The 12,850-nt window shown below is 48.6% G+C and overlaps 1 protein-coding gene across 2 annotated transcripts in view; it reads right to left on the bottom strand.

Annotated features, from left to right (window-relative positions):
- Positions 1 to 12,850, bottom strand: part of Scara5 (scavenger receptor class A, member 5) — a 105,018-nt gene that overhangs the window by 29,991 nt on the left and 62,177 nt on the right. For both annotated transcript variants that reach the window (XM_006252204.4, NM_001135855.1), the window contains exon 4: positions 3,512 to 4,186. In XM_006252204.4, coding sequence (XP_006252266.1) covers positions 3,512 to 4,186 — 675 coding nt within the window. The remainder of the gene's footprint in view (positions 1 to 3,511; positions 4,187 to 12,850) is intronic.

The raw sequence follows: 12,850 nt of genomic DNA, 5'->3' as shown, positions 1-12,850 counted from the left end.
ACTCTTGTTTCTCATTTTCTGAGGTGGATCCCAACATGGAGGGGGTTGGGATAAGGTCTGTCTACCATCTGAGCCCACACGGTCCCTGCCACTGATTACTCTGCCTCGGTTTTTCTGATGCTACAGGACCCATAGGAGTGTCCTGACTCCTTCCTCATTCAAAATATCTCTATCTGGTTGGGGATTTAGCTCAGCGGTAGAGCGCTTACCTAGCAAGCGCAAGGCCCTGGGTTCAGTCCCCAGCTCCGGAAAAAAAAAAATATCTCTACCTAAGAAAAGGACAGGGCAGAGACTGCAGTGCCGTTCCACAGCCAGGAGAGCAGCACCACAGGAGGTTCGGGGGCAGCTCTGCTGGAGAGACACTAATAGGATGCTCCAGTCAACCTTCACAGAGCATCATCCTGCATCCACTTTGAGGAAGGTAAGAGGACAGGCGGTCACACAGCCTACCCAGGATCTGCACACACACTCGTAGAGCAGATACACCTGTTTTACAAGTGGCTCCATTCACAGATGAGCATCTTGGTCAGCCTCTTTTAACTGGAAGGCAGTGTCCCCTTGTCATCCCTAGAATCCAGCCCTGACTCCTTCACTCCACACACCTGACAGAACGCACTGAGGGGGACTCCCTCCTCCATCCACTAGGGGGCATTTTCTATAGAAAATACAGCAGCTGCCAGATTAAGCAAGCTGCTTGGAAAACTTGTTTTCGTTCACCAAGAAGTTTGACATTTGACTTGGACAAGTCATGTCCCTCCTGGGGGCCTTGTGGTTCTCCACTATGATACGGGAGGATTAGATCAGATGATTTCAGAGGTCTACTCCCATTCCAAAGAATTCTAGAAAGCTTTCATTTTAGCCATCTGCATATGGCTTAGGTGGCTGGCCTTAGGGCTTGCTGTACCGATGTGTTCTGGCATTGTCTCCCTCTCTGATTTTCTTTCCTTCTCCAGGGATGCTGCCCTCTCTGACAAGCTAAGTTCTCTGTGTCTTCAAATTGCACAGGCAGACTTTGACAGACCTCATCAATGCCAAAACATCCGAAGCAGAAGAAAACACTACTTTGCTGATGTCTGTGAAAGGTGAACTGGAGTCGAAACCCATAGAAAACTGCCAGCAAAGTGGGAGAGTGAAAATCATTTGCAGCTCAAGGATAATGCCTCGAAAAACACGTGCTCTTGAGTACTTGTGAGTGTGAACCAGGAAAAAGCAAAGGGGAGGGGCGTGGTATCTGTGCTTGTCTGTGTGTGTGCATATGTGTGAGCTACACATGTAGGGTGTCTGTGTTTGCGTGTACGTACACATGTATGTAACTATGAGTTATGCATTCACACGTGTGTGTTTGTTCAGATGTGTACCCATACATGTGAACTAAGCACGCAGGTCTTTGTGTATGACTGTGTGTTTGTGAGTTATGCATAGAGGTGTCTATGTGTGTGCTTGTGCCTGAGTATCCAGGCGTCTGTGTGTGGACACATGAACACATGTGAGCTATGCATGCCGGTAACTGTGTTTGTGAATGTATTTGTGTGTGTGTGTGTGTGTGTGTGTGTGTGTGTGCTGTGCATTGAGTTATACATTCAAGCATATGTGTGTGCATGTGTATGTGTGTGTTTATACAGGTATGTATAGGCAAGTATGCATGTTTGTGCATGAATGTGTATTATGTATGTTTAAAGAGGTATAAATTAGAGACAAATTAGGTAGAATTATGGCAGGAAGGCCACTCCAATGACAGTATGAAAGTTCACAGAAGCATACTAGAGCACTCTGGACATGCAGAGCTAAAGGCGCCAGGATGACTATAGCCCCCTGTGGTCACTGTGGAAGCTCAGAGGAGGGACTGTGTGTGATGAGGAGAGGACACAGGGCTGGAGGGGGTGAACTGGAGAGATTCAGACGCCTCTGTCTACCTCTCTGTTTGGGGGTGGAAGGCAGGCAGGACCAAAGGGAAAGCTCCAGCAAGCATAGCATGAGTCATAGAAGCATGGCCTCGTCAAGGCCAGAATCCATGTCTGGCTCCCCTTCCACCTCATCCTGCAACCTGGGCAGGTTCCATAAGCTTCCTGGGTCTCAGTGCCCATGTCAGCACCCAAGGGGACAGTGACACTTCCCTAGACAGGTGCTGCTCTTAAGAGATGTTGTGTGGCATGCCCTTGTGCAGCAGGTGTACTAATGAGGACCACTTCAGTAGTGCCCACTGCCAGACTACTCAGGGTCTCATGAATCTCACAGCCCGGCAGGGGAGAAGATGGTACTTTATCAGAAGAGGAGAGCCAGGTCTCTAGCCTAGCAACTGCTGGGCGAGCTGGCTAGTTTTATGTCAGTTTGACAGAAGCTACAGTTGTAGGAGAGAAGGGAGCCTCAGTTGAGAGAATGCCTCTCTAAGATCAGACTGTAGGCAAGCCTGTAGTGCTTGTGGGCGGTGCAACCCCAGTGCTGGTGGTTTTGGGCTCTTCAAGAAATCGAGCAAGCCATGAAGAGCAAGTCCTCCATGGCCTCTGCATTAGCTCCTGCCGGCAGGTTCCTGCTCTGTATAGGTTCCCGCCCTGACTTCTTTCAATAATGGACTACGATATGGAACCATAAGCCCAATAAACGTCTCCCAGTTGCTTTTGGTCATGGTGTTTCATCCCAGCAATAGCAGCCCATTCATTAGTGACTTCATCTATGCATATGCAGGATCTTTCTATATAGACCAGTCTGGCCTCCATCTGGTAGTCTTTGCACCTCCATTTCTCAAGTGCTGTGCTCACAGGCGTGTGCCGGCACACACAGTCATTATTTAGGAAATAAACTTAATGAATTCGAGAGCACTCTACCTGACATACTCTTCTGTTTCGCCTTTTTCCTTGTTTGTTTTTGATTTTTTTTTTGTTTTTGTTTTTTTTGTTTGTTTGTTTGTTTGTTTTGAGACAGGGTTACTCTGAGTAGCCAGCTGTCCTGGAACTTGCCCTGTAGACCAGGCTGGCTTCAAACTCAGCCGTTCACCTGCCTCTGCCTCCTGGGTCCTGGGATTAAAGGTGTGTGCCACCACTGCCTGGCTGAACATTTTTCTAACAGTCTAGTAGGCCAAGTTCAAGGAATTCTCCAATCCTTGAAGCTCTGGTCATTAGAACCTTTGCAACTGAAGGAGCCCTCTGCCCTCGAGTCAGACCCTACAGCAGGGTCCTCTTCTGTCTCTTGAAGGCTGCAAAGGGCATATCAAATCCCTGACACCCACCCATCAGCATCCACCCTTGCTTGTTTTCCTGCCCGGGGCTGTGGATGCTGGGTCCATTCTTTGCTCCAGGGAAGTTTACTCAGCAGAGAGACCTACGTAGGCCCTGGAAATGGGCACAGATTATTTAGGCAGAACATTTCAGAGTCATAAAGTGTAAGACTTAAAGGTAAAAGTGTGAGTTTAACTGTCACTCCAGGATGGGCCTTTGGGGATGAGCTTTGCAAGGGGGAGGCATTACTAGGAAGGGTAAGCAGGAGGAACCGTGGACAGGGTGGGTCACCCAAGTACCTTTGGCAAGGGTGATGTTCCTCAGGGCGATGGAGTGCTCCCAGTCCTTCAGACGCAGGTCCTCAGTCACCACATTGAGTGTGGCCAGCTCCTGCTTGAGTTGCATCTCCATGTCCATGTGCACCAGCCTCATACGGCGTGTGTCTGCGCTGGCATTGCTCACCAGCACCTGCAGGTCCTGTAGCCACGTGCTGTGCAGAGCCACGTCATAGGATAGGCTGTGGTTGAGGCCACGAAGTGCACCACCCACATCAGCCAGCTCCTCGCCCAGGACCCCCACCCTGTGTGCTAGCCCATCCAGCAGGCCTGCGTGCCGCTGCAGCAGCAGCTGGCTTCGATTGCTTTCCACCTGCAACTGGTAGAGTTCCAGCTGTGCGGAGTCGCTCTGCTGTCCTGTTCGGTCACGCAGCAGGGCCACCGCCTGCTCAGTCTGTGCAGCCTGCGCGTGCAGCCCCCACAGTGTGCCCTCCAGTCTCTGCACCAAGCCTGCCAGGGCCAACAGTGAGTCTGTCTGGTTCTGCAGTGCATCCTGAACCTTCCACACCTGTTCCGTCAGGTCTGCCTGCAACGGAGCCTGCAGCAGCCGTAGCTGCATGTCCCGGAAGCTTTCATTCAGCCGGTTGATGTTCCTAGTCAGCGCCTTCAAGTCATCTGGGGAGCTGCGAGGCCGGGACACTGTGGAAGAGGTGAGGAGTGAGAAGGGGTTGAGCAGGGAGGTCCAAATAACAACAGGCGAGTAATCTATGGCATATAGCAGGGGCTCAATAAAAGGTGAATGAAAGGACTCGGTGGCTGACACTGAATGTGGATCCCAGGCCCTGGGCTAACAATGGTCCCCGACCTGTCACTATAATCACCTGCAGATATTGCTGATACCAGACAGGATGTTGGCTTTGGGTTTTTAAAAGATTCCCAGCAACTCTAAGTTAGAGCCTAAATTAGAGCAACTCTAAGTTAGTGCTCTGCTATACAAATATACTCATCATGATCCACAGGAAATGGCCAGTATTTTCCACTGGATAGAAACTGGATATGCACAGCATGTGGAATTCAATTTAAGATATTGGTGTTCCAAGCTGGGCAGTGGGGGTGCAATGCCTTTAACCCCAGCACTTAGTGAATTCAAAGCCAGTGTGGTCTACAGAGTGAGTTCTAGGACAGCCAAAACTATAAAAAAAAATTCCTGTCTCAAAAGACAAAGGAAAGGATATTGGTTGTTTTCTCCACAGCCCAGGTACATCTTAGAAGAGGTAGAAAGGATGTGAGTGCAGGAGGAGAGGTGGGGTGCGGTCTGTGCAAGGATGTTTTCCAAGTGTGGCAGGGCCTTTGTACCCATGCACTTACAGAACCTGCCCAAGACTGAGCTGTCAGCATTCTGTCCTAAAGGGGGAGGGGTTCATGGGGCCCCATCCTCCTGTAGATCTATTGGCAGTTAATGGTTGTCAGAGAAGGCAGATGTTTTCTTCGGTGATATGGCCTCTGGTTAGCTGCCTGTGCTCCTCTAAATACTGTTTACTGGTGTTCCTGTAAACAACTCTCATTAAACTGGGTTGCACACACACACACACACACACACACACACACACACACACTCACACACACACAAAACCTTCCACTTTTGAAGTAGGTACCCGCAATGGTCAAAAGTTCTCCTACAGGAATTAAAGATCCAATAGCCAGTGATAACATTAAAAGGGGAGGCCTTTTGGAGGTGACTATGCCATGCGGGCAGAACTTGTGCACAAAATCCAAGGAAGCTGTCAACCACGGGAGGATACATAAGAGGTGCCAGGAGGTATTGAATCATTTGGGGCTCTGATCCTGGACATTCAGTCTCCAGAACCATGAGCAAGAAATTTCTGTTGCTCGTAAACTCTCCAGTATAAGGTGTTCCATAATAGTGGCCCAAATAGACTAAGCCAAGCCTATTGTACCTCCTCTTTCAGCTAGACCTGCTGATGCGGCCTAGGACCACACAGCGAATTCTACCCTAGTGGGCTATCCCAGAACTGGGCTATCCTTCATGCCACTGGTTCTCAACCTTCGGCACAATCCCTTCGGCAAATGTAATCTTTACATTACATCACATTACACAGTATCGATGAAAATAACTTCATGGCTTAGGGTCACCACAGTACGAGGAACTGTATTAAAGGGTTACAGCATTAGGAAGGTTGAGAAACTCTACTTACTTCATGCTTTTCTAGAGCTGCTTAAAGCAACCCCACCTGGCAACAGTCAGAACCAGACTGGCAGCTACAGGCTAGATTTGTGGCTTCCTCCGTTCAAAGTTCCATCTCTCTCTGATGTAGCAAGAGCACCTCTGGGCAGGGGAGAGTGTTTCAGATCTGTTCTTACCCCTTCTCTGCCCTTCTAGGTTTGACACATTCCTGCCCAGCAAAACAAGCCACTCTGCCCCTCCCAACATTTCCCAGTGGAGGGGTTTTCTCCTGGTTATGAAAAATCCTGAGACATCTTCATCACTAGGTTCTATCACATCATCCTGGTGTCTCCTGGGAGCTCATGCAAACTGGATGCTGAGGAATTGAGGGACACGTGGGCCTGTATAGCCTGAAATGGAAACCAGTGGCTTCAGCGGAACTGCGGCAGGAGGAAGGAGATAATTCTGCTTTGGAAATCTTCAAACCCAAAACACCAGGAACTTAGTCTGAAGCTTGGTCAAACAAGAAAACTGATGGCATAACTTCTCTTTGAGAACTTTGCATTGAAAATCGATAGGAGACAGGAGGGATGTTGTACTGGCTGATTTTGTGTGTTAACTTGACACAAGCTGGAGTTATCACAGAGAAAGGAGCCTCCCTTGAGGAAATGCCTCCACGAGAACCAGCTGTAAGGCATTTTCTCAATTAGTGAACAAGCAGGGGAGGGTCCCTTGTAGGTGGTACCATCTCTGGGCTGGTAGTCTTGGGTTCTATAAGAAAGCGGGCTGAGCAAGCCAGGGGAAGCAAGCCAGTAAGTAACATCCCTCCATAGCCTCTGCATCAGCTCCTGCTTCCTGACCTGTTTGAGTTCCTGTCCTGACTTCCTTTGGTGATGAACAGCAGTGTGGAAGTGTAAGCTGAATAAACCCTTTCCTCCCCAACTTACTTCTTGGTCATGATGTTTGTGCAGGAATAGAAACGCTGACAATAACAGATATTGGAAGGTCATGTTCATATTCTGTACTAGAGACACACGCTCGTGCTCATGTTGTAGGAAGGAAGCAGACCACACATGGGTCACTAGCTTGGCATCCATTTACTGATGGTGGTTTGTTCTTTCTGAGATTCCTCTCCCCCTCAACCGAGATACCTTTGGAGAAGCACAAAGTTGAAACCAGCAGAAACTAACTTGACTCAGCACTTCTAGAAGTTCTTTGAGTCCACAGAGCCACAGAACGAGGGAACAGCACGAGGGATGATAAGGAGAGAGACGCAGACACCACACATCTCAGAAACATGGCTGAGCAGAGGGGCAAGCCTGAGCCGCAGAAGGATTGATTGGCTTTGCTCTGTTTTCTCCCTATGAGATCTGCTGGCTGAAAAAGAGATGAAATGAAGGTATTTAGCCTACCAGTCCACTGTCTGCTCAGATTGCCAGCCCTGTGAATTAAGAGAAACATGAAGATTCAGTGCCTGTCTCTAATTCTGAGGTCCCAAGTATCATGAACGCAATTCTAGTTATGGAAAGGGAAAATGGGAAAATAGGACATGAAGGTTCTTGGACCACATGGTAACTTGCTGCTGTACTTATTCTGTGATGTTCCTGGAATCACACAGCATTCGTGATAACCCCTTTTGGAGAGTACAAGTCACTTTAGATAAGATTCTGTGGTGCAAAATGTGTAGCTTCTATACCCTGGCCAAAGAGAAAGATCCAAGGATAGAAAAATCCATTGTGGCCAATTCAAACATGAACAGAATGTAAATCATTCCAACAGTCAGAACAAACTGAAGGCAGAGAGGCTGAGAAAGCACTTGGCAGTGCCTTTGTTGGTCAAAGCAATGGGGAACGTCGAAGCAGGGCCCCAAGGCTTCACTCAGCCCCAAGCTGCTTAAAACCTACACTTTCCTTGTTCATTTTCTCAAGTCTAGGCTTAGACTCCAGACATCTTGGCTGCCTTCTGTACTTGCTCTAGTCTCTCACCAGCCTCTTACAGGGTAAACAAAGGTATAAACAGTCAGAGTCTAGCAAAAGGATAAGTTCCTTTATTCTGGCCATGAGACTTCTAGTGAGGTGGCCCAAGCCAGGCATGCTCAGCCCCATATGCATTCTGCAGAGCTCAGCCATTGAATGGGTCTCCACGGCCTCTGGTACTGAGCGTCTCCCCCATTCTCCTGATGCAGAGACTGAGGCCAGGAGGTGGGATGCCTCCTGACTCGTGTTCCCATGGCCACACCATTGCTGCCCCCTGGAAGCTCAACTGAGAAGGTGTCACTATAAAGACAGCTTCCAGGGAAATGAGGCCGTGAGCAGCCAGAGGCAGGTGTCCACAGGGGAGCTCAAGAGACCACAGACAGTGCTCCACTCAGTGTGAATCGGTATGAACCACTCAGTGTGAACCAGTATGTCCTGCTTCCCACCCACATTAGCTGAGGCACTGAGATGGGGCAGGTGGAGAACAGAGATCCCAAACACTTTCCCATAAGTCTCTGCTCAGGCAAACCTGAGTTCCTCAGAGGTAGGAAAGACACACTGAGGTGTGGGTGTCCTGGTTCTAATGTGACTGTTAGATCCTGGGCTGAAGTCGCAGGAGTGATTTAAGGCTGCATTTGCCCAGAGTCCAGGTAGTGAGCTAAGAAACTTCTTTTCTTTCTCCTTCCCAGCCCTAAAGGCCTCAAGCCCTGTCCATCTGACCCTTCTTTGGTACCCGAAAGCTTTAGGTCTTTCTCTTTGTCAGGGAATGGAGCTAAGTCTGTGTTTATATGGAGACATCTGACAATGACCTTTCCCCATCCCGGTGAGTCCCTCTGGGTCCTAGATCATTGAGCAACCAATGTGAACACAAATCCAAATTAAAGGAAGAAACTCCTCCCCAAGCCCACACCCTCCATCCCAGCACTGTTTGCTTTGTTTCCTCAGCCCATCCATTTGCGTGCCTAGGCTTCGCAATGTCATTTCTGCAGTTTTCCATGTACTGTTATAATTATCTCACAAGCGTTTTACCATCTTCCTTTTAGTCTCTTATAATTCTGTTGACTGAAAAGAGTTTCTAGAAGGGATACACTATTTATCCCTGCAAATAAATGCAGATATTTCTTCTCTTTTCTTTTCTCTCTCTCTCTCTCTCTCTCTCTCTCTCTCTCTCTCAAGATTTTCATAACGATAAAGTCTTAGTGGGTAAAAAGATACTTCATTCATTTTGTAACTTAAAAAAAAAATCCCACAACCAGATGTAGTGGCTCACAATAAACACTAGGGAACCTGAGGCAGGAGAGTTTGAATAATAAATTATAAGCCAGCCTGGGCTACAGAGTAAGACCACCCTCCCTCTGTCTCAAAAGCCCAAACCAAATAAAAAAAATCACAGTCAAATGACTCTCTCCAAATCATGCTAATTCCTACTGAGAGCATGGAGGTTTAATGGAGTCGGTTTACACCCCTACTTCACCATGCTCCGCTGTGTTCTCATTGCTTCTTCCACAGATAGAATATGGCATCTTGTTAGTGTTATTTCTGTTACAGAAGCAGCCTTCTCAAGGTGATGTCTCTGGCTATTGGAATGGCCTAGATAGTTTAGGTACCTGGACCAATCCTATCACTGTTTATGAGGTCAAATTTTGAGGGCCCCTACTCATGCTGGCCAAGCCTAGAGCAATGTCCTTCCTTTGGGACCATTTAAGCACTGCAGAGTGAATTATCTCCTTCCAACAGTCCCCGAGTGTTCCCTGCTCATGACCCACCCCTCCCCCCTGTAATTCCTTCCAGATGGTTGCTGTCCTCAACAGGGAACAATTCTTACTTGAGTGTGACTCTCTTAATTCGTGTTTATGCAAACAGCTCATTTATCTCCCTTCCTGGCATATCTACTTTTAATGTGTTTTAATTTATTCTTCAACTTTTATACTTTCACAAGTGGGAAAATAAATATAGACTAACAATAACAGCCGGGCTCTCCTGAGTCCTCGTTGTGTGCCAAGCTCTCTTCTGAGTGTGTGTCTTCCACACTGACAGAAGATCTCAAGCCCCTGCCATGTAAGCCTCATTCATCATTTGCATCCTCGTGTTCCAATGGAGGGGACTGAGGCAAACAGAGGGTAAGTCACTCACAAGGTCACAGGGCCTGGAGGCAGCGGGAAAATGACTTTGGGCGCCAGAAGTGTGGTCACAGAGTCTCCAGTATGAACACCTTTGCTCTCTATTGAAAGGACTGGGTGTGGAGAGCAACTCGGTCACAGACACACTCAGTGCCGAGTAAGTTGGGAAGATAGTGAGCTCCCAGCTTAAGCCCAGGCTGAAGCCAGGGTACTTGGTAGAAATCACACAGATCTGTAACTTTACGTCTCACTGCTGGGCCCGCTTTGATGACACATTTCACAGTACATACTTCATGGCAGTCTATAGTCAGTGTGGGAGTTTGCCTCAGGCTACAGTAAGATCAGAATCTTCAATAAGCCTGCTTCTCATAACTTTCATTGTGTCACCTGGCCCTCCATCCACACTCAGTCTTGAGTCAGCTCCCTGGCCACAGCTGTCCTGTTCATGAATAAACTGTCATCTTCAGGCTCAGGCAGGGTGCTGCAGGTGTGACCTCAGCATAGCAAGAGCGCACTGGTAACAGTGAAGCACGTGTGTGAGTATGTCTGTCTGTCTGTCTGTCTGTCTGTCTGTCTGTCTATCTGTCTCTCTCTCGTGTGTGTGTATGTATGTGTGTGTATGTGTGTATTGTGTCTGTGTGTCTGTGTGTGTGTCTGTGTGTGCATGTGTGTGTCTCTGTGTGTGTATGTGTGTGTGTCTGTGTGTATGTGTGTCTGTGTGTGTCTGTGTGTGTGTGTCTGTGTCTGTGTGTGTCTGTGTGTGCATGTGTGTGTCTCTGTGTGTGTGTCTCTGTGTGTGTGTCTCTGTGTGTGTCTATGTGTGTGTCTGTGTGTGTGTCTGTGTCTGTATGTGTGTGTCTGTGTGTGTCTATGTGTGTGTCTGTGTGTGTGTCTGTGTCTGTGTGTGTCTGTGTGTGTGTCTGTGTGTGTCTATGTGTGTGTCTGTGTGTGTGTGTCTATGTGTGTGTCTGTGTGTGTGTCTGTGTGTGTCTATGTGTGTGTCTGTGTGTGTGTCTATGTGTGTGTCTGTGTGTGTGTGTCTGTGTGTGTCTATGTGTGTGTCTGTGTGTGTGTGTGTCTGTGTGTGTCTATGTGTGTGTCTGTGTGTGTGTGTCTGTGTGTGTCTATGTGTGTGTCTGTGTGTGTGTGTGTCTGTATGTGTCTATGTGTGTGTCTCTGTGTGTGTCTCTGTGTGTGTCTGTGTGTGTGTCTCTGTGTGTGTGTCTGTGTGTGTCTGTGTGTGTGTCTGTGTGTGTGTGTCTGTGTCTGTATGTGTGTGTCTGTGTGTGTCTGTGTGTGTCTATGTGTGTGTCTGTGTCTGTGTGTGTCTCTCTGTGTGTGTGTCTGTGTGTGTCTATGTGTGTGTCTGTGTGTGTGTCTCTGTGTGTGTCTGTGTCTCTGTGTGTGTCTGTGTGCGTGTGTGTCTGTGTGTGTGTCTGTGTGTCTCTGTGTGTGTCTGTGTCTCTGTGTGTGTCTGTGTGCGTGTGTGTGTCTGTGTGTGTGTGTCTGTGTGTGTGTCTCTGTGTGTGTGTGTCTCTGTGTGTGTGTGTCTCTGTGTGTGTGTGTCTGTGTGTGTGTAGGCCAGAGCTCAGCTTCGGGTGTTGTTCCTCAAACACCATCCTACTTGTCTTTTGAGACAGGCTCTCTCACTGGTCTTGCCAGTTTGGTGAGGTTGCCTGGCCAGTGAGCTCCACAAATCCATCTATCTCTACTTTCTCAGCACTGGGATTATAAACATGTGCCAACATGTGTCAGTTTTTATGCTGTTGTTGGGGGTTAAACTCAGGTCTTCAGGTTTGCAGGCCAAGGACTTCGCCAACACAGCTGATGCTCCAGCCGGGAATCCTCTGCGCTTGTGAGGGATCTCACATCTACTGCACCCCTTCATTTCAAGCCCACCTTCCCTTGAGAACGGAGTGGATACATTTATAAAATTTATGCTCTTCTTTAGCTGAGATGGGTGCCAAGAGATTGTCTGAACCCTAAAACAACAGGGCACTTGGGAACCAGGCCCCTTCCTGGTGCTCTCCCCTGAATCTGTTGCCAGGGTAATCAGTCATGTGCCAAAACCAAGCAGGAGGACAGGAAGGGGAAGATGGGCAGTTATCCCTAGCTACCGTCTGTCAAACAGTTCTGGTTTTTAGAAGTTGCTGTCTTGCCCTTCCCAGAAAGCTTGGGAAGTAGGATTGGCCACACCTACTTCCAGGTGAGGCAGATCTGAGAGGCGGTAGGGTAAGGTGTGTGGGCAGGCTTGGTTGCTGGGCAGGGAAGGCCCTGGGACCACAGCTGTCACCCACTGAACAAAGTTACATGGTGCATCCTCCCCCCAGAGAGTGCACTTGTCAAGTGTCCTCAGTCCCACTGTGGTCCTTCTGCTCCCGAGGATAGACAGTGTTGCTGTTCACTGCTGGGAAAAAGCTAAACACAGGCCTCCCAGTTGCTAGCACAAGGCTACCGTGCTAGTAGGAGTGAGTTGTAAGCCTATACTCCCACCAAGGTCCCAGCACAAACCGTGCTATCTTCAGGCCAGTGACGCAGAAGGCAGGCAGGTATCAGAACTCAGAACACTATATTCAGGGCCAAGTGTGGGAGAGGATGGGGCTGAAAGATAGTGGCAAAACCAGCACATTTGCAAAAGCATCAGGAACGAGGGGCACAATGTTTCAGATGGGCTGTTGCACGGAACTGTTACTTGAAGTCACAGTGAGTGATGTGAATGAAAATTTCATTTTAAATCCTCAGAGCCAGGGCACCTGCATGGGGCACAGGAGCCGGAGCGATGCCTGTGTAAGCAGTCTGAGCATGGTGGCATGAATTTGCAGCCCTGGTGCTGGTGAGGTGGAGAGAGGGGGACCCTGGAGCTCACTGCTAACTCAGCCGACTCAGCCAATTCCAGACCAGTGAGAGACCTTGCCTCCAAACCCAAGGTGGAGAGCCCCTGAGGAATGGACCTCATGGATGACCACTGGCCTTCACATGCATTCTCACACATGTGCACGCACACCCGGGTATACATGTACACAAAAGCAGAGTCCGATAAATATACTTCCCGCATTTGTAATGAAGAATCTATCACAGAACT

This window comes from Rattus norvegicus, chromosome 15, assembly GCF_036323735.1.
Source record: "Rattus norvegicus strain BN/NHsdMcwi chromosome 15, GRCr8, whole genome shotgun sequence".
Taxonomy (NCBI): Eukaryota; Metazoa; Chordata; class Mammalia; order Rodentia; family Muridae; genus Rattus; species Rattus norvegicus.
This window is presented reverse-complemented; position numbering and strand designations above follow the sequence as displayed.